The 22,830-nt window shown below is 41.0% G+C and overlaps 1 protein-coding gene across 1 annotated transcript in view; it reads left to right on the top strand.

The window, feature by feature from the left end:
* LOC136872151 (cell adhesion molecule Dscam1) overlaps positions 1-22,830 on the top strand; it is a 476,843-nt gene that overhangs the window by 330,239 nt on the left and 123,774 nt on the right. Inside the window, exons 15-18 of the mRNA XM_067145993.2 lie at positions 34-262; positions 16,447-16,593; positions 19,897-20,055; positions 22,385-22,527. Coding sequence (XP_067002094.2) covers positions 34-262; positions 16,447-16,593; positions 19,897-20,055; positions 22,385-22,527 — 678 coding nt within the window. The remainder of the gene's footprint in view (positions 1-33; positions 263-16,446; positions 16,594-19,896; positions 20,056-22,384; positions 22,528-22,830) is intronic.

Below are 22,830 nucleotides of genomic sequence, written 5' to 3'. Positions count from 1 at the left end.
GGTAACAAATCAATGTATTTCCTATGTCCTTAGCCTCCACTACTGAGTTATTCTAATGGTGAGATTCTGGGGTACCAAGTAGGCTATCGGGAAGTACCAAATGGGCAGCAGCAAGTCCGTACAGTGAGGGGTAGACACCGTCTAGAGTCCAGTATCTCAGGCCTACGTCAATACACTCGCTATGAAGTGACCGTCAGAGCTTTCAACCAAGTGGGCTCAGGTCCCGCATCTCCTCCTCAGCTCATCACCACTTTGGAGGGTGGTAGGTAAATATTGCATAATTTATGTTTCTTCTCTGTGAAAGACAAAACATCATAATCAACTCATTGCTGCACAATAAATTTCTTTAAATTAAAAGAAATTCAAATATCAGCTAAATTGTAGCAAGAATGATTTGTTGTGAATGATAAAAATTATTTTTGACTTGGATTGAGGAAGGTTCTCTTAGACTTGAAGAAACACTTTCATTAAATTAGTATAAAATCAGCATTGAAATCAAGCATAATCCCTCACAGATTGCACAAATAAAAGATCCTAGGTTCAGTAATTATAAAAAAGGACTGTGGATAAATGGACAAGTGAAATGTAGTTAAATTTAGTCATACTTTGGAAGAAATTACTAAGGTGTTGATGAATGACTGTCAAAATTCTTCAAGAAGGAGGAACAATGTGAAGAATTTCAAACTATTTAATGTAAATTCTTGGAAAATGCTGATATTATTGATATGCTTACTATCATAGTAGTGTTTCAATAACTGATGTTTTGAGCCAGTAATAATTGCTGTTGAGTGCATATCAGAATTGTTAGAAAATTAAGCTCAAACTCAAGTGAAGCTAGAACTTTACTTTCCCTTGAAGTGAAGGGCAGTGAAGTGCATTAGCATATAACCCTCTCATCTATTACATTCAGCACCTCAAATGGAAGAATGATTCAAAAGGAATTTCCTATTCCTATTTCAAAATTAATAGAATCCCATGGTTCATTCATCACAATCTCAATTTGTCTATCAAGAGGGACACATGCCAACTTTGAACATTTCCTTCAGTCTGTAAGATCCTACATACAATTGTACATACCAAATCACTGGCTGCCCGCATGTGAAGGAGTTGAAGATGACTAGAAGCCATGCTTGATCCACAAGTAACTACTTGTGCAATTAGTTCTTGATTGTTGTAAACAAGATAAGGTTTACAAGAACACAACTTATTTATTTGCTTCACACAGAATTCTACAGTATGTACAGGAATAAAACATAAAATTGTTTTGAAGCAAGTAGATGATTAATCTTGAGAGAGTTTCTGTTTCTATACACTATGTACACTCTGAATGTATTTACACTCAGTGTTATCTTGAAAAGATAGTTCTTGGGAAAGATATAGTTTGTGATAGTTGAAAACTATCATTTGCACTAGCATAGATTAACTAAGAGAGTTCCTTCTAACTTGAAGTGTCTGAGTTCATAGGCTTGTACTAAATGAAAGCTATGTTCACAATTAGAGAATCTAATGTGTGTGTCGGAGCTTGAGTGAGCTTGGGGATGTGTGGCATACAACATCGGGGCTCGACATGGATGAAGGAACGGGAAAGTGGAGTAGTGACCTGAGGTGAAACCTCATACTACCAGAATTCCGTCCACCTGGTCGAGACACATTTTTAAGAGGAGTAGCCTCCGTGTTCGACGTTCAGTGTATTCTGGAGCAGGACACTGGGGAGAATCCTCATGAGTGAAAGACAGGGAGCTCCTTATATACTGCACACGACGTAACAGACACGCGCACTGAAGACTGCGCGTCGAGTCTCGAATGATCTACGCTTGCGTGCGTGCGTGCGGCTGTCTGGCGCTGAGCGAAGAGAGCGGAGGACATACAACACCCTCCCCTCCTAAATACGCCGATACGGCGTGAAGCAGCGGTGGCACTGGTGGCGGCTACGATGCTGGGCAGGAGCTTCTGACGTCTCTGTTGTATTGTCCGGAGCTGTGACTGGGCGGAGTGGCGCTGCATCATCCTGAATGGAATCCATGGTTATTAAATGGTCTAAAGCTCGTTCAGCAATAGATTTATCTGGCTTAACAAGAGAATCAATAGCCGGATATGGACGGTAGCGCAGGCGTATCTGGTCCTGGTGGCAGCAAATGCGTTTCTCAGCAGTCCGAATCTCGTAGAGACGATGGCCCAAAGATCTGCGGATGACACCAGGTAACCAGAGCGGGTTTGACTTGAATGTCCTTATGTAGACCCTGTCGTTGACGGTGAACTTTGTTGGCGAGGTCTTAGGCTGGGCCGGAAGAGGCTGCAACAGAGAAAGTAAAGTTCTGTGAGGTCGTCGATGGAGCTTTTGTGCGGGAGTGACATTATCAGCGCCGGGCAGAGTTCTGTAGTTGCTTAAGAGTTGTAACAATGCTTGGTCTTTAGTTAAGCCTGAAGAGACAGCTTTTTTCATACTTTTCTTAAAAGTTTGTACAAAGCGTTCAGCTTCACCATTAGATTGAGGGTGAAAAGGCGGTGCTAGAATATGGCGAATGCCATTCTATGTACAGAAGTTCTTAAAAGCAGTAGCTGTAAATTGCGGTCCATTGTCAGAAATTAGGACTTGAGGTAAGACTTCAGTTGTAAATATTTTCTGAAGAGCACGAATGGTAGCTTCTGTAGTAGTAGTCGAATGCATATCCACTACATAGGGAAAGTTCGATAGAGAATCTATGACGATGAGCCACATTGAATTGAGGAAAGGACCTGCGAAATCGATGTGAACTCGTTCCCATGGAGAAGTAGCAGGAGGCCATGAAGCTCGATCATGGCGGATGAGCTTTTCGATGGCGGCATCAATACCAGGCCAGTAGCAGTGTTGACGTGCCAGTTGCTTAGTGCGGGATATACCCCAATGACTTTGGTGTAACAATCAGATCAAAAATTAGATGGATGGCTTTTCCGGTGTTTGCTCTATTAACCAGCGTTTCGTCTTAGGTCTGACACTAGACTCTTCAGAGTGGGATGTGTCAGACCCTACCCACTGACGCTGGGGTGTATGCAGGTGAACTTATCAGAAGCTTATTTATGAAGCACAGTCTGATAACTGCATACGGGAGATAAAACTCCTCAGTGGAATTAATGCCCGCCTAGCAATTCCAAATGGAAATTCTAAGTTCCCATGGAGGGAAATAGATTCTTTTCCACCAATAGAGCATATCAAAAGTCAGATCAAAAATTAGATGGATGGCTTTTCCGGCGTTTGCTCTATTAACCAGCGTTTCGTCTTAGGTCTGACACTAGACTCTTCAGAGTGGGATGTGTCAGACCCTACCCACTGACGCTGGGGTGTATGCAGGTGAACTTATCAGAAGCTTATTTATGAAGCACAGTCTGATAACTGCATACGGGAGATAAAACTCCTCAGTGGAATTAATGCCCGCCTAGCAATTCCAAATGGAAATTCTAAGTTCCCATGGAGGGAAATAGATTCTTTTCCACCAATAGAGCATATCAAAAATCAGATCAAAAATTAGATGGATGGCTTTTCCGGCGTTTGCTCTATTAACCAGCGTTTCGTCTATTTCCCTCCATGGGAACTTAGAATTTCCATTTGGAATTGCTAGGCGGGCATTAATTCCACTGAGGAGTTTTATCTCCCGTATGCAGTTATCAGACTGTGCTTCATAAATAAGCTTCTGATAAGTTCACCTGCATCCATCTCCTACTACACCTGTCCACATATTTTTTCGGCTGGGTGGCGCTCCTTCTTGCTGCGGCTCAGTCGGCCCAAGAACAATCTCATGGGCAGACGCCTCGTTGGCTGTCGCCTTTCCTCATTATGGAGTCTTTCTCCTGTTTAGTTAAAAATGTGGACACTCAGTTTACTCCGTCTCAAATTCGCCGTTGGCTGCATGATGATGGCCAATTTCCCGCTACAGTGATACTGCGCCTTCAAGATGCTTCCTCGGGCCAGCCTTCTCCGGACATCGTTGCGTTTGCTCCTCACCCTGGTTATGTGCTGAACGCCCTCAACAAACGCACTATGAACATCTTTGATTCTTACCATACCGTTCTCCATACTCCGGCCCATATTCTAGAGCAAATCGCCTCCGATCCTGATCTCGTCCGTAAGTTTCCCTCCCTAGCGCAGCCTCCCCCTCCCACTGTTTGCTCTCCTGTGTCCACCACTCCTCCCGTCACCACTACCGCCACTACCGTCACGACTTCCGTTTCTCCTTCTTCTGTCCCTTCCTGCCTTCCGTCTACTTCTCTCTCCACCGTTACGTTCAGTCATCCTTCCCCTATTATGTCCACCACCCCGATCACCTGCCCTACAACCACTACTACTATTCAATCGTCACCTGCAACTCACTTGGATGACACTCTCCCAGTTCAGCTTGCCTCTCAAGGCCCTGCCGACCATTCTGCTTCAACTCCTCCACCGACTGTTCCACCGAGCTGTGTCGTCCGTGGGATTGCTCCAGACGTTTTGGACCAGGATATCCTTCATGAGCTACAACAGGAGGGCATTCCTGTCCGCCGGGTCTTTCGCATTCTCAACGCTGATGGTCCGACCTTTATGGTGCGCCTTCGTCTCGCCTCCCCTGCTGATGTGGACCGTCTTCTTACAACCGGCATCCGCTTTCGAGGACGTCTTCATCGGGTGGAGCGCTCTCGCTCCCCCCCACGGCTTACTGGATCTCTTCGCTACACGCCTCCTCCTTCTCCTTCACCCCCGTCGCCACCCATCCCACCGCCGTCATCTCCCCCTCCCCCAGTTCCCCAGTCGCAGTTTACCCTTCCGCCACTATCAATCCTAGAACTCCTACGCCTCTTGGCCACTTCCGTTACTAATCTCACAACTAATCTGTACTACCTTCTTCTTCAATATTACCCTTGTCCTTCTACTTATGCCTACTTTTCGCACCCCCTCACAATTCCTCCTCAACATTTGTGAATATTTTTGTCTTTTCTTTGTAATCTTTTTCTTTTCTGTAATGCGCGCCCGAGCTCCCTAGCATACTTCATATAGTTTCTCGTCTCTGGTGTTTCTGGGATCTGCCTGGGCGGGGGCCGTGCGGGTCCTCCCTGGGTTCCGCCTTGTTGGTTCGGGTACCTCCGCGCCCCTTCCACAACTCTTTTTGACATTGTATGTACGATACATACTCCACTGCGGAAAATTTTCTCGCACATTCTTCCTTACCGATGGCCGAAGAGCTCCTCGTTGAGCTGATGGCCCGCCCACCCCATGAGGGTGGGAATGAAATAACTTGATTGATTGATTGATTGATTGATTGATTGATTGGTTCACCTGCATACACCCCAGCGTCAGTGGGTAGGGTCTGACACATCCCACTCTGAAGAGTCTAGTGTCAGACCTAAGACGAAACGCTGGTTAATAGAGCAAACGCCAGAAAAGCCATCCATCTAATTTTTGATCTGATTTTTGATATGCTCTATTGGTGGAAAAGAATCTATTTCCCTCCATGGGAACTTAGAATTTCCATTTGGAATTGCTAGGCGGGCATTAATTCCACTGAGGAGTTTTATCTCCCGTATGCAGTTATCAGACTGTGCTTCATAAATAAGCTTCTGATAAGTTCACCTGCATACACCCCAGCGTCAGTGGGTAGGGTCTGACACATCCCACTCTGAAGAGTCTAGTGTCAGACCTAAGACGAAACGCTGGTTAATAGAGCAAACGCCGGAAAAGCCATCCATCTAATTTTTGATCTGATTTTTGATATGCTCTATTGGTGGAAAAGAATCTATTTCCCTCCATGGGAACTTAGAATTTCCATTTGGAATTGCTAGGCGGGCATTAATTCCACTGAGGAGTTTTATCTCCCGTATGCAGTTATCAGACTGTGCTTCATAAATAAGCTTCTGATAAGTTCACCTGCATACACCCCAGCGTCAGTGGGTAGGGTCTGACACATCCCACTCTGAAGAGTCTAGTGTCAGACCTAAGACGAAACGCTGGTTAATAGAGCAAACGTCGGAAAAGCCATCCATCTAATTTTTGATCTGATTTTTGATATGCTCTATTGGTGGAAAAGAATCTATTTCCCTCCATGGGAACTTAGAATTTCCATTTGGTGTAACAAGTCGAGAACTTGTGTCTGTAGACTAGGTGGGATAACCACTCGGAAGGTGGTGCCGGTTTTGAGGAGTATAACTCCGGCACGAGTCTTAAGACGATGCTGAATACGATGATAAGGCGCAAGGTGGGCAGGAAGTTTGTTCTGAAGGGGCCAACCATTGCGGATGTAAGTACGTACCGTAGCAAGTGTACTGTCCTTATCCGTAGCTTTAGCAATGCAGGTAGCGTCAATAGGAAAGGTGGATACGGTGTCTTCGAGTTCTATGTCTAACTGAAGACATTCGGATTCTTGAGAATCGAAGGCGGTATCAGGACCGACTGGTAAGTGAGAGAGGGCATCAGCATTACAATGCTGGGATGTAGCACGATAGGCGATCTGATCGGAATAATCAGAAAGGAACATGGACCATCTTTGAAGCTTTCTGAGGGAATGCTCAGGGATCTTATTACCAGGATGGAATAAGTGTACTAGAGGCTTGTGATCAGTAATGATCAGGAAATGGTTGCCATAGAGATATTCATTGAAACGGTGAATACCAAAGATGATTGCTAAAGCTTCTTTTTCTATCTGGGAGCACCGAAGTTGATGCTCATTAAGTGTCTCTGAAGCAAAGGCGATGGGGCGTTCTTGTCCGTGACGATCCTTCTGGGAGAGAACGGCGCCGACGCCGTAATCTGATGCGTTAGTAGCTAGCGTGATGAGCTTGCCAGGCTGAAAATGAGTGAGTTTAACAGCTTGAACAAGGGCTTTGTTGATCGTTTGCCAGGCCTGTTGGCATTGCGGAGACCACTGAAATTTAACACCTTTTTTGCGTAAGTCGTTTAATGGAGCTGCAACTGAAGCGAAGCGGGGAATGAACTTGTTATAATAGTTCGCTTTGCCTAGGAAGGATTGGAGCTGCTTGATGTTCTGTGGTACAGGCATGTTTACAATCGCCGAGACATTCCGTTCACTAGGTTGAATGCCGTTTTTATCGAGGATGTGTCCCAGGTAGTGAACTTGCGGCTGAAAGAAAGTGCATTTAGCGAGATTCGCTCGTAGGCCATTGTCTTTCAACTTCGTGAGAAGGAGGCGCAGATTATGGAGATGTTCTTGATGATCTACGCCGGTCACAATAATATCATCAAGGTAGTTAGCACAACCGGGAATGGAGGCGGTGAGTTGAGCTAAATAGCGCTGAAAAATAGCCGCTGAGGAAGAGATGCCAAACGGGAGGCGCTGGAGCTGGAGCAGTCCGATAGGAGTGTTGAGTGTGAGAAATTGCTTGGATTCTTCGTCTAAAAGTAGCTGTAGATAGGCTTCTTTAAGATCCACTCTAGAGAAGAATTGTCCACCAGCTAGACGATGGAATAAATCCTCTGGACGGGGAATTGGAAATATATCTGTGTCGATTTGTGCGTTGATCATAGATCGGAAATCACCACAAAGTCGTACATTGCCATCAGGTTTCTTGATTACAACTAGTGGAGTGGCCCATTGACTGGAATTGACTGGTACCACTATTCCAGCTTCTACCCATCTTTCTAACTCCTTAGTGACCTGGTCTTGAAGTGCCAGGGGTACTGGACGTGCTTTGAAAAAGTGCGGCTTAGCTCCTGATTTCAGCTGTATGTGAGCTGTATAGTTTTTGGCAGTTCCGAGTGTAGAGTCGAAGACTTCAGGAAACTGCTCGAGGAGAGCCGTAATATCAGAAGTAGGTTGCAAAGTAGATACCACGTTGATATTGTCATGAATCTGGAAGCCGAATAAATTAAAGAGATCCATGCCCATAATGTTCGATGTGGTGTAGTTGTTGACTATGAGTAGTGGAATGACCTTCCGAATTCCTTTATAACTGGCTGGAAGCGTGATTTGGCCTTTAATGTCAATCTTCCGTTTGTTAAATGTAACAAGCTGGATGTCAGCTGGAGAGCATGAAGATGAACCTAAGTCATGATATGTAGCCAGGTTAATGATAGAGACAGGTGATCCAGTGTCTAACTGAAAATCGACAGAGCGATCAGAGAATGATAGAGGAACGATGATCTTGTGAGAATTCTTGGTGGGAAGAATAAGATTTATCTGATGAACTTCCATGTCCTGTCGGGGCTGTATATGCTTCAGGCGCACTGCAGGAGTCTTAGCAGGGCGGAGCGAACTCTGACATACAGTCTTGATGTGTCCTACTTTATTACATCGTTCACAATTGGCTTTGAAAAAACGACAGGCACGACGTTCATGATGTTTGAAACATCCTCTGCAGGAAGGCAGGAGTTGCGACTTACTTTTAGAAGTGGGCTTCCTTGGAGAAGAACGAGAGAGAACCGGGCGAGAATGCTTGGCAGAGAGCGACTTGGCTGCGCGGTTCAAGGTAGCAGAGGACTGGCGGGCTGGAGTAGAGACTTGAGCGACTTCGTGTTTAGAAGCTATTTCTGCCGCAGTCTTGGTAGTAAGTTCGTATACCGTAGCAATACGCTGGATGTCTTCTAAAGAAGGGTTACTCTTCTTGACAGCGTCAAAATGAACTTTGTCCTCAGGAGTATGCAGAATGACCATATCCCGAATGAGGGAATCGGTATAGGGCGTACCACATCCATCCTTGGAACATATAAACTGGCAGGGTTTAGCTAGACCTCGCAATTCCGCTATCCATTCAGCATGAGTCTGATGCAGTTGCTTCCTGCTCTGAAAAATTTTGTAGCGAGCGGCCACTATGTGCGGGGCTTTAGCATAGTGTTCAGTGATACAGGCCAAGAGTTGTGCGAACGGCACTACAGAGAGTTGCTCCTCTGGACTTAATTTTTGTAGTAATTCGCACGCAGCATTGCCAACCGAACTGAGAAATAGTGCACATTGGCGCTTGTCATCCGTGATGGAATGGCATATGAAATGTTGCTGTAGGCGGGCGAAATAGACTGACCATTCTTCCTTAGCCGGATCAAAAGCAGAGAACGGAGGAATTGCTGAGGGCTGTGTAGAAACAGAAAGAGTTTGCATAGCTGTGAGCAATGCCGCTTGTTGTTGCTGCTGTAGAGCTTGCAATACAGTGGCTAGCTGCTCGGCTGTAGCCATGTTGAGATGCGTGAGAGAAAAGAACTTGTCTAGCAGCGTGTACTGAGCTGGCTGTAGGCGAAACCTTCGCCGGAACAGCTGGGAGTGTGTGAGAGAGCAAGCAAGCTGAAGCATGCCGAACAGGTGCTGTGAGCGAGAGAGAGCCTTGGAATGTCGGCTGACTGTCCGTAGTTTGACGGAGGCTAATAGTTGCACTGTAGAAAAGGCTAACTGCTGGTAGAGGCCGTACAGGTTCCAATGTGGAGTGGTGAGAGTTACGGAGTATAGTGTCACTGTGCCAATGAGTGGACGATATCCTGTAAGAGTTTGGTGCCCTGTCGCGAATGAGTTGATGACAGAATGTAATCAGTTTTGTACCTCGTTTCGAATGAGTGGGCGACACACTGACCACTGTTTGACTTCGTCGTCAATGTGTTGGTGGCAAATGGCACGTAGTTTTGTTTTGTTTTGTTTTTTGTTCTTTTTTTAGCTCATCGCCATTGAGTTGTGTTGTAAACAAGATAAGGTTTACAAGAACATAACTTATTTATTTGCTTCACACAGAATTCTACAGTATGTACAGGAATAAAACATAAAATTGTCTTGAAACAAGTAGATGATTAATCTTGAGAGAGTTTCTGTTTCTATACACTATGTACACTCTGAATGTATTTACACTCAGTGTTATCTTGAAAAGATAGTTCTTGGGAAAGATATAGTTCATGATAGTTGAAAACTATCATTTGCACTAGCATAGATTAGCTAAGAGAGTTCCTTCTAACTTGAAGTGTCTGAGTTCATAGGCTTGTACTAAATGAAAGCTATGTTCACAATTAGAGAATCTAATGTGTGTGTCGGAGCTTGAGTGAGCTTGGGGATGTGTGGCATACAACATCGGGGCTCGACATGGATGAAGGAACGGGAAAGTGGAGTAGTGACCTGAGGTGAAACCTCATACTACCAGAATTCCGTCCACCTGGTCGAGACACATTTTTAAGAGGAGTAGCCTCCGTGTTCGACGTTCAGTGTATTCTGGAGCAGGACACTGGGGAGAATCCTCATGAGTGACAGACAGGGAGCACCTTATATACTGCACACGACGTAACAGACACGCGCACTGAAGACTGCGCGTCGAGTCTCGAATGATCCACGCTTGCGTGCATGCGGCTGGCTGGCGCTGAGCGAAGAGAGCAGAGGACATACAACATTGATCATACATTCTACCTTTAAAATACAAATCGCCTGTCTTTATTAAGACAATATTAAAATTTGATACATGTTTCATCCTTTTTGAGACATCTTCAATCGAAAAATAAATGCACTGACCTTAAAATTGTAGGAAGGATAATGATCATATTAAATAAAAAATTCAATGACAATTGCATATGAAACATCTTGTCATAACAATACTAAAATATTAGAATTTAAAATAGCACAGTCTGCCTCTGTGGTGTAGTGGTTAGTATGATTAGCTGCCACCCCCGAAGGCCCTGGTTCGACTCCCAGCTCTGCCAAGAAATTTGAAAAGTGGTACGAGGGCTGGAACGGGGTCTGCTCAGCCTCGTGAGGTCAACTGAGTAAAGCGGGGTTCGATTCCCACCTCAACCATCCTCAAAGTGGTTTTCTGTGGTTTCCCACTTCTCCTCCAGGCAAATGCCGGGATGGTACCTAACTTAAGGCCACGGTCGTTTCCTTGCTCTTCCCTGTCTATCCCTTTCAATCTTCCCATCCCCCTACAAGGCCACTTTCAGCATAGTAGATGAGGCCGTGTGGGCGAGGTACTGGTCCTCCTCTCAAGTTGTATCCCCTGACCCAAAATCTCACACTCTAGGACACTGCCATTGAGGCAGTAGAAGTGGGATCCCTCACTGAGTCTAAGGAAAAACCAACCCTAGAGGGTAAACGGATTAAGAAAGAAGGAAGAAAGAAATAGCACAGATGAAAATCTTAGGTGAGTCTGTCTGTGTGATGAATAAATACTTGATGCACTCATTGTTTACTGCTGTGTAATTGTCTGTAATGTGCACAGACTCTTGCAAGCCTTGGTTGCTTTGTAAACAAAATTTACAAGGAGGGAGAATATTTGAGTTGAACTGCATAAGTTGCTTGCCGGGCTGAGTGCCTCAGACAGTTGAGTAGCTGGCCTTCTGACCCCAACATGGCAGGTTTAATCCTGGCTCAGTCCAGTGGTATTTGAAAGTGCTCAAATATGTCAGCCTTGTGTCGGTAGATTTACTGGCACCTAAAAGAACTCCTGCGTGACTAAATTCTGGCACTACGGTGTCTCCGAAAACCATAAAAGGTAGTTAGAGAGACGTAAAAACAAATAACATTATTATCATCATAAGTTGCTTTGGGGATTGTGCCACAGTAATGAAGTTGGCCTAAAAATAGAAATAATCTATAAGCAAAAGATGTACGATAAAGTTTATTTCATGTAATGATCCACAAGATCAGCATTGAGGCCACTATAACCAGTCAATATCGGACACCGTAGTCATGTTGCTGGCATGGGAGGAATGTGACAAATGTGTCTTTCCAAAGAACGAAAGACTCTTGTAAAGAAAATACCTGTCTCTTTCTATTCTTATTAAATTATGTTAAGGCAAGGCGGGATGAACTACTGATATTTATTTTGTCAACCGTCTGATCAGTTCTGGGAAGACATTTCTTGCTGAGAGATACTTTCACCTTCTAGATATCATAAACTGGAACAAGAGAGCTATCTTTCCAAGCAATTTCACTGGACAACCTTGATATATATGATTACATTAAAGAACTTAGGATCGTTGCCTAGTTGTACTTCCTTTTAAAAAAATAATCTCCACCACCACCACCACCATAAAAGAACTCTGTATGTTACATATCTAAATACTCCTGATCCAACATTTCTATTACAGGTAAAAGGAACCTGAAGTGAAAAGAAATCCCATTTAAAATGGTCAGTCACGAAATGATCGTCACAACATTATATAACATGTATTTCACTTGAAATTGACAGCTCTCATGCCTGTATTAATTGAAGGTCCAATGCCACTGAGTGTTCCACCTTTGTTAAAAGTCACATGGACTATGGGGGTCTCTGAAGTGGTGCCCACCATATGTGAAAGGCAAACAAAATTGAAAATGGTATTTGTGAGTTTTGATTAACTAAACACATATGGGGTGATGAATATTATTCTGACCGGCATTAGGAGTCCATCAACAGGGGGTCTTCAATGATCCTGATGTTTCCTCACTTCAGCATCTACGTGGTATGTTCTAAATGCATATCTATTTCAGCTGTGTTGTGAAGAATATGTGTCTTCCCATTAATGATGGATAGCTCAGCTGGTAACAATCAATAAATTAGAGGGAAAAATTATGTGTGATTTAGCATTTGTGCCCAAATCGGAAGTTCTCCAGCACTTTCAAAACTTTTCCTGATGATGATTCACAGGAATTCCTTCCAATTGGTGAACATTTTGAAATTACTCCCATTCACAGAAGAAGAATAAGGGGACTCCATCAAGCAATTACTCCTCAATATCCAGTAGAATGATAGAACCAATACAATTCAGTACGTCAGTGACTTCAGGTGCCTGACAAGAAATAAATTTCATAAGTATTGTCAGCCTCGACAAGATAGAAGGTCTTAATGATTGAGTGACTCCACCTTTACAATACTGTACAATATTATTCCTTTTTTACTTTATTTTAAAAATAAAAGGGGACATGTTTCATCTCTTCTTTGTGAGCAATTGGCAAGCAGTTACAGACAGGTCAACATAATATTATCTTTGAACTTTCCAGAGAACTGTGACAGATCCTCATCTCACATCTAATGAAACTGTCCAGTGGATTTTAATATGAATTTGTGATATTATGATTTCACTGCATCTTGCTTCTATTGTGTACATAACATGTATATATCTTTACATGATGCTCAATAAATAACTTAAAATATTGTAAGACTTTTACACTCAACAAAGTACACAACAGACTCTCTTCTTCTCAATCCCAGTTCATGTATATCCATTCCCTCTTAGCCTCTGACGAGCTTATTACTGCTTCCCAGCTTTTTCAGAAGGGAATTTACATTATGTGCTTAATTCTACATTGGCAACTCTTGAATAATTTTTAAACACCTTAATATCAAAAACATTGCTACAACAACAAAGGAGTCGTCAACAATTCCAACAAAAGGAAAAGTCATTCAATCTTTCATCCGTCCTAATTATTTAGGATTAGAGAATTTAGATATCCCAAATCCACCCAGCTTTCACTCCCATAAAGCAAAGTTGGTCTGAAAACAGACTGATGTAAAGATAGTTTCATCCAGGAGCTGACCTCCTTCTTACAGAATACTGTTGATCACAACTGCGAGCTCACTGCATTAGCTTTACTGCACCTTGATTCAATCTCACTTACTATACTATCATCCTGGGAGTATCCTAAATACTTGAAATTATCTACCTGTTCCAGCTTTGTATCACGAATCTAACATTCAATTCTCTTGGATTTCTTACCTAGTCTTCGAAAGGCTAATTTTCATACCATACTCATTGCACCTATTTTCAAGTTCCAAGATATTAGACAGCAGGCTTTCAGCACAATCTGCCATTAAGACCAAGTCATCAGCATAGGCCAGACTGCTTACTATATTTCCACCTAACTGAATTCCTCCCTGCCCCTTAATGATGATGATCCATGTAAACTACGAACAAGAAAGGTGAAAGATTACAGCCTTGTCTAACCCCTGTAAGTACCCTGAACCAAGAACTCATTCTACCATCAAATCTCACTTCAGCTCAATTGTCAGCATAATAGCCTTTGATTGATTTTAATAATCTACCCTTAATCCCATACGCCCCAAGTATGACGAACATCTTTTCCCTTGGTACCCTTCCATATGCTTTCTCTAGATCTACAAAACATAAACATAACTGTCTATTCCTCCCATAGCATTTGTCAATTACCTGGTGCATACTGAAAATCTGCCAGCCCCTCTGTGGTCTGAAACTACACTGGTTTTCATCCAACTTCCTCTCAACGACTGATCGCACACTCCCTTCCAAGATGCCAGTGAATACTTTGCCTGCTATACTAATCAATGAGATACCTTGATAATTGTGCAATCCTTCCTGTTCCCTTGCTTGTAGATAGGTACAGTTATTGCTTTTTCCAATCTGAAGGTACCTTACTAACACTCCATGCTAATCTTACTGCTCTATGAAGCCATTTCATCCCTGCCTTCCCTCTATACTTCACCATTTCAGGTTTAATTTCATCTGTTCCTTCTGCTTTATGAGAATGGAGTTTATTTACCATCATTTCCACCTCCTCAAGCATAATTTCACCAACATCATTTTCCTCCTCCCCATGAACTTGGCTGTTTGCAACACCACCAGGAAGATTTCCTTTTATGTTGAGAAGATTTTCAAAATATTCCCTCTACCTGTCCAGGAATTCCTTGGGATCTTTTATGAGTTCACCTGAATTACCCAAAACACTGTCCATTTCCTTTTTCCCCTCCCTTCCTAAGATTCTTTATTACTGTCCAGAAAGATTTCCCTGCTGCTTGACCTAGCCTTTCCAGGTTATTACCAAAATCCCATGACTTGTTTTTGGATTAAACAACTATTTGTTTTGCTCTGTTTCTTTTATCTAATACAGTTCCCTGTCTGCATCATCCCTTGTTTGAAGCCATTTCTGATATGCCTTCTTTTTATGTTTACAAGGTGCTCTCACATCATCATTCCACCAAGATGTTCGCTTTTTCCTACCTTTACACACAGTTGCTCCTAGGCAATCCCTTGCTGTTTCTTCTACAGTATCCCTGTATCTCTTGCTATATCCTGAACCTGCTTACTGTCCACTGTTAGGAACATCTCATTAATCATATCTGTGTACTTCTGCCTAATTTCCTCATCCTGGAGATGTTTCTACCATTATTGTCCAGCTCCACAGCTAAATGGTTAGTGTGCTGGCCTTTGGTCACAGGGGTCCTGGGTTTGATTCCTGTCAGGGTTGGAATTTTAACCATCATTGGTTAATTTCGCTGGCATTGGGGCTGGGTGTATGTGTCGTCTTCATCATCATTTCATCACAATGCGCAGGTCGCCTACAGGTGTGAAATCAGAAGACCTGAACATGGCAAGTCGAACATGTCCTCGGACACTCCCAGCACTAAAAGCCTATGACATTTCATTTGTACCCTTATTCATTTGCACACAGATTACACTTTCTCTATCCTAGTTCTAGAGATACTTAGTTCACTACAGATCAGATAGTGGTCTGTATCATTGAAAAATCCCCGGAAAACCTGTACATTCCTAACAGATTTCCTGAATGATATAGATGTTGATTCCCATAGGGAATCTGAAATATTTGTCCTGAATGAGTAAATTTATAATACCAATATAAATGGTCCGTTATTGGACATTATAAATTTTCCAGCTAACTCATTCTTGGTTGCCAGCATTTCGCCCTCATGTGCTAGGGTGGGCTCATCAGTTGGTACCTAGCACACCTACCAATACGCTGGCTAGTGCATACCGTGGAGGCCACTGCGTAGGCTAACTGGAGCCACCGGCAGTGCCAATGCACTAAGAGACTTTGTCTCATTATCAAAAATTGATGCCTGCTTGGCCATCAGATGATATAGATGTTGATTCCCATAGGGAATCTGAAATATTTGTCCTGAATGAGTAAATTTATAATACCAATATAAATGGTCCGTTATTGGACATTATAAATTTTCCAGCTAACTCATTCTTGGTTGCCAGCATTTCGCCCTCGTGTGCTAGGGTGGGCTCATCAGTTGGTACCTAGCACACCTACCAATACGCTGGCTAGTGCATACCGTGGAGGCTACTGCGTAGGCTAACTGGAGCCACCGGCAGTGCCAATGCACTAAGAGACTTTGTCTCATTATCAAAAATTGATGCCTGCTTGGCCATCAGATGATATAGATGTTGATTCCCATGGGATAGGAAAGGCCTAGGAATGGGAAGTAAGCAACTGTGTCCTTAATTAAGGTACATCCCCAGCATTTTCCTGATGTGAAAATGGGAAACCATGGAAATTCCACAATCAGTTCCTTCCCATTCCAAATACTTTCCTGTCCCATCATCACCATATGGTCTATTTGTGTCAGTGTGACTTTAAAAAATTAAAATACCATCAGAGTGGTCATTTTGATGTGTCCCTTGTCAGATAAAATTACTCTCCTCTTCTCATACATGTCTGATGATCTTGATGTTAAGCTCCCAAATATTAAACAATAATCATGCTAGATTTGCATGGTTTTGTTCCACATAGAAGTTTACTAAAATTAACCTTGAAACTTTGTTTTTAGTTCCAGACATGCCTCCTCAAGATTTACGATGCTCTGCACTGTCTCCCCAGAGTGTCCGGGTCCGCTGGGATCCTCCTCCTCCTGAGAATCGAAATGGAGTTATTGAAGGCTATAAGGTGTTCTACAGGAATGTTAACAGAAAGCAAGGTACTGAATATACAATTGTCTCAACCATCAACCATGAATTTAAAATGGCAGTTTTGAAAGAAAAATATATTTTGAATAACCTGTTTCTATGTAACTATTCCACAATGTACTTTTTCAATATTGTTCTTATCATAATTTCCTAAGTAATACACACATTCTTCCTTCAAAATCCTATTTTATCTAACTAAAATATATTTTGTACAAGGGTTGTAAATAAAATTGTGGTAACAAAAGTACATTGCATCCCTTCAATATTATGACCAGTAAAGTTCTGGACTTTCTGCCAAATGTGTGGCAGCCATAGGATGCCATCAGTGAGGTGGACTTGGTGCCTCAGATAGGTTTTTTAAACCAAAGGAACAAATTAATGTTTACAAGGACTCGTGTCAGGGAAATAAGGGGAATGTTCCAAGACCACTTAATGTCACCTGTGTAACACAGTACTCACTGCTTCTGCCACATGACAGTGTGCATTGTCCCGCAAGGTGCAAGCAAGATATTAGAATCATTCCGTACCGTATTGACGATTTACACTTTACAATTAAAAATTTAATATGTCCTCCTATTCAATACATACAAATCTCCATCATTAGATGGAGTGATAATAATCAAACATGTTTTAACTCATTTGAGCCATCTTCAGTGAAAAAAGGGGGTTACAGTTATTTACATGATAGAAGCTAAAAATCTGTTAATAACATAACGAAGAAATAAATGAAAAACAAAGGAAACATGACAGAAATAAAAAACAATGCAATATGTACACATTTCCATCATTAGGTGGAGTAACAATCAACGTGTTTGAGACATCTTCAGTGAAAAAAAATTAACATTTTTACATAATTGAAGCTAAAAAGTGTGTTGAAATCTATGAAGAAAAGTATCAAAACAAATGAGATAAGATGGAAATAAACAATAAGTGTATATAGTGAGGTTGTGGACCTCAGTCTAAAAATTTTACAGTGTGATACTATTAAAAAACAGGACGAATTCACTGTGTTAAAAATTCAGATTGACAACCTGTCTTTGTAGAGTCACGGTTACGAATAGTTAAGAAGGGAGTGAAAAACTTGAGAATCTAAGTTTGAGAGGAAACACGTGCCAGGTGAAATGTATGTGACACATGATGGAAAACCGCCAATGAAGTTCAAAATTTTAGAATAGTAGCACTCTCAAAAGGCCTGAGCAGTCTCGTTCTCAATTATTGTTTCCAATGTTTGCTGAGTGTGTTTGCCGTATTGATAATTAGTCAGGAGGGCAGCGAAAAAATTGAGAAGCTGTGTTAGACAAGATAACAGATGCCTGGTAAACTGTATGTGACCATAGTGGAAACTATCAATGAAGTTCTAATCTGTAATGGAAAAAATGAGGTTGTATGAGAAACTTAGGCTGATAAGTAAAAACTAAAAAATAAATTTTTGTGAAGAAACTATAAAGTTACTTATTAAGTGGTTGTCCTCTCGAAAAGGCTTGACCTTCTTAAAGTTAAGGGTCCCGTTCTTATGATCATGTCTATTGTTGGCTCAGCTGTGTTTGCGAGGATGGGAGGAGTGAAGGTGGAATGGGAGGAGGGAGAACTTCTATAACCCACCCCCATCTTTCCAACTCACCACCACTCCCCTCTCCCCCCAGCCCTGCACCCTTCTCTCAATATCATTTTACTGCAACCCTCACTCATGTTTAACATATGTTTAACAATTATCTTCATTCTACTGGGACTAAATATTGTGCTCCATATCACCGAGTTTCTATCGACGCATCGGCAAACTGTATGTCAACACAGCATCATCATATTAAGAAGGACACGATTACCAATTTTATTGAACCATCTCATGTGTTCAATATTTTAATATTCACTTTTAACAGTATTCAAGTGTTGTGCTCAGAACATTCCAGCATATTTTAACTGATGCATTCGGCAGTCCGAATTATTTTTAATATGTTTTTGTCCTTGTCCTTTGTTCTTAATCTTAAAACTTTTCGGATGGTGATGTCTACAAGACAGATGAAACATGTTCCGTTATTTTTTTTAATGTTATTTAAATAAGTAAATAAATAAAAATTTAGTATTGTAAAGGTGGAACATTTGACCGTACCTTTTAAGTATACGTACGACAATACAGGCTATAATGAAATTCATTTTATGCATATTCAATACATTACAATTTCAATTCTAATTAAAATATACAAATAAAATAGTACATGTTTCAGTCCAATATAGACCTCCCTCAGCTATTGATTAAGTCAATATGGAACAAACATGAAGTTTATAAATAGTAACCTCAGTTGAGGAGCTGATGAAAATGAAAGCAATGACGGTGAATGAAATTGAGTAATAAGGTGGAAGGAATCAGCTGTGTCCTATGAATAGAAACTCTCCCAACATTTGCCTGGAAATGAAAATGAGGAACCAGAGGAAACCATTCTCAGGACAGCCAATGGTGGTGTTTGAACCCACTCTTCTCTCAAAAGCAGAGCTTGGCTCCATAGCCATAGCATGTTAACACACATGGCCACTCCACTCAGTCATCAATGGCCACAATACACCATAGAATGGTATCCTCTTCATTGCGATATCTGTCAAGATGGACACCAGCTACAGCGTACTATTCTACCTAGTTATCGGAAATCCACAGACATATTCTGACCCTCAAGGAATGTACTTACCCGCCATGCAATAGTCTGATAGGATAATGTATCATTGCCACAGGCTTCATATGAACTTGAAGACATTCCCACATTTATGATATTGCCACAGGCCACCTGTATTTTGATTCACAAATGCTGTTCTACCTTTGCAATCATGTGTTAGGTCAGTATAGAACACATTGCCTACTTCAACTGCTTGCACAGACAACAATATTCACTACACCAACTGCTTCAGACATTCTTCACAATGACACAAACTCCAACTGCTGCCCTTCAGTGTCTGTTAGTGAAATACATGGCGTTGTAACATTGTCTCAGCCTTGTTGCCAATATTTTCTTTACTACCCTTATACACAGAAGCAGTGTGAATTTGTCACTAATTTACTAGTTACAGGTGTGTCATTCTCAAACCAACCTGATTGTTTTAATTCACCAGAAAATTAATCAGGAAAAACTGTCAAATATAATATAAGATTAATGATCATTATTAAATTATAGAACTGACCTGCTTTGTTTGTAGGCATCTAAACTGGAATTCATTCATATAGAATAGAAAAATGCATTGGCATTTTATGTTTTATCCCACCTTAGAAAATGTTTTGTAAACAAATCATGTTGGTTACATCAAATATTTAAGCTCTAATTTTTATTTAGGTGGCTCTGGAGATGTAGAAATTAAGAAGACAACAAATTTGGAGACAAATCTTCATGGGCTTGCCAAATATACCAACTACAGTGTAAGAGTATTGGCGTACACATCAGCAGGGGAAGGTGTTCGCTCAGCTCCTGTGCATTGTACAACAGAAGAAGATGGTAAGATTTCATACATGCATTCATTGTCAGGGTGAGATAAAAAAATGAAAAGGGCAGTAATGGTATCCAAAGGCTACCTACACTATATTACTGGATACAGCTCTTGCTAAAACCTGAATTCAGACATAAAACTTTAAGAAAACTTTACATAATGACAGATCTCTCATTAAAGTACCCTAGCAATTTGTTGTCTCTTTTACATAGACATTTAGAAATACCGCTAATTGTTATATACTGTATAAGGCATCCTTGAAAGAAATCTTAAGTATGAGATTAGGGCCTGTTTTCTGGGATTATTGGAAACCATGTGGTATACAATTCTGATACAGATCTTTCCAATTGTATCCTGAGGTCCACTATGCTATTTTATCAGGAGTTGAAGATATACAGGATGTATCAGAATAACTATTCCTAATTTTCTGATGTGATAGTGGACATGAAAAAAAAATTCTTAATAAAGCAATGCTCAGAAATGCTTTGCTTATAAAAGATAGAGCTCATCACTCACATTATGGCTGCATTTATGTTACATCTATTCTTGTTATTATGGAAATAGCTGTAGCACATTAACACACATACCCACTCCATTCAGTTATTGGTATCAATTGTAAAGATAGAATAATCTTATAATCTTTAAATAAATTTGATGTATATTCTTTTCAGCTAATCATATTTTTCTTCAAGTTCAGTTGTCATATTTTCCAGTTTTATATTTATTTATTTATTTTTAAATTTACTTTACATTGCAGTGATAATGGGTGAGGAAAGGGCTAGGAGTGGGAAGGAAGCAGCCATGGCTTTAATTAAGGCATTTGCCTGATCTGAAAATGGAAAACCACAGAAAACCATCTTCAGGGCTACCAACAGTGGGGTTCGAACCCATTATCTCCCAAATGCAAGCTCACAGCTGTGCGCCCTTAACAGCACTGTTAACTCACTCAGTCTCACAGGATTATAAAAGAGCTCAGTGTTCCTTCTTGTACTCTGACTTTGCTCTCCTGATTCTCCTCCAGATTCCACTATGCATTACTTTGTATTTCAATGTAATCTTGTCCTTCACTGATCTACTTTGGTCCATCAGATGTAATGATCTATTGTTCAGTGCGAAGTGAATGTCCCCATGTTGCTCTTACTTTATGTGCACTCAGCATGCACACCAACACCAGAATTTCACTCTTTTAATGCAGCTGTAAAAAAAATGTTTCAAACAATTAAAATTAGGTATTAAACCTTCATTTCAGTTGGACTATGGATATTATTTCATAATGATACTTCTGTACCGTTTGCAGAATTTTACGAAAATTCAGGTGTAGTCCGCGATCATGACTAAGATTTCCAATATGGCTCTTGAGCCCTTACAAATTGGAAACCCCTGTTCTAAACTGTTGTACCTCTTTCTTGAGATCTTCTTGACCTTCAGCAGTGAATATCACTAGGATATTTAATGTGATGGTTCCCATTTTCTGCCACATCCTTCACTGTTGGCCTTAAATAGATTCATGTGCATTTAGTGAGAGGGGATGCCTGGCTGAGACAGTAAAGGCATGCTCAGTTCACCAGAAGGATGTGGATTTGATTCATTGGCAAGAAGTCAAAATTTTAAGAAACAAGATTCATACTTCTGGAGCAGCACATGGCTCTGAGGTTAAATCAGCCTGCAACAAAAGTGAGCACCAGATTAATTCTTGGGAGCAAAGGGTGCCAGCCATAGGGCTAACCAGTCTATCCCACTTAGTACTTAAGTTATAGAAAGTGGAAGCCTTTACCTTCCATTCCTCCAAGAGCCTTCATGGCCTGTATGGAGATGACCTTCACCTTGCCTTTAGGGACTATTGATCATTCAAAGGGCAAGCAAGTGATTGATCATCAGAGTTCTGTCAAGGCTAAAATAGGGGAGACGGCATACAGGTACGGTTGGAAAACATCCTACCCCACACTCCATTTGGCTTGAAACATTTTAATAATTCACTTCTCCTTCCTAATATTGTGACACATACTATTCCTAAGTTTATCAGTATATAGTACTTTTATATATTTTCAGAAGGGTTTTATTTTTATTTGATGTGATATGAGAAACCTGAAGATATACAGCTGATTCAATGAAACTTGTCATCTTGTATTTCATTTTTTTAATTCAGTTTTATGCCCTACATTTTACTTGTATTATAAAGTGTTCAAACAACTGAAAATTTATATTTTTACATTCAGAAATTTTAGGTACAGAAATCACTCTTCATGTCCTTTATTACAATATGTTAAAGAATTATTTTAAATTATTTAAGAATGTTGGATAGATTCTTATTGAGAAACTGGGTCTTTCTCTCTTCAGTGCCTGGTCCACCAGAGCAAATCAAAACTCTTGTGATGACTTCAGACAGTATACTGGTTGCATGGACTAGACCATTGGAACCAAATGGCAATATCATTAAATATCATGTTTACATCCAATCCATCCAGCAACATGGAAACAAGGTATTGTATTCATAATAATGAATAACTTTATATATTAATTATGAAAGTAATTACATAGGGTTTATATGCCTACATGAATTAGCTTTCTTGTTTAGTCTGAAGCATGGTGCCTCATGAAGCAATCAGTACAAGAAATAAAAGTTTAAAATTCATTAGCAGATTGAATACAAGGGTACAAATGATTTTCAAAATGTCAGATACCATTAAACTTGAATGATAATAAGTAGAGCCTTGGTGTTTTGAATCTTGATATTTCCACTGAATTAATAAAGATAATAAATTTTCAGTTTTCAGTGGACAAGT

Source organism: Anabrus simplex, chromosome 4, assembly GCF_040414725.1.
Source record: "Anabrus simplex isolate iqAnaSimp1 chromosome 4, ASM4041472v1, whole genome shotgun sequence".
Taxonomy (NCBI): Eukaryota; Metazoa; Arthropoda; class Insecta; order Orthoptera; family Tettigoniidae; genus Anabrus; species Anabrus simplex.
This window is presented reverse-complemented; position numbering and strand designations above follow the sequence as displayed.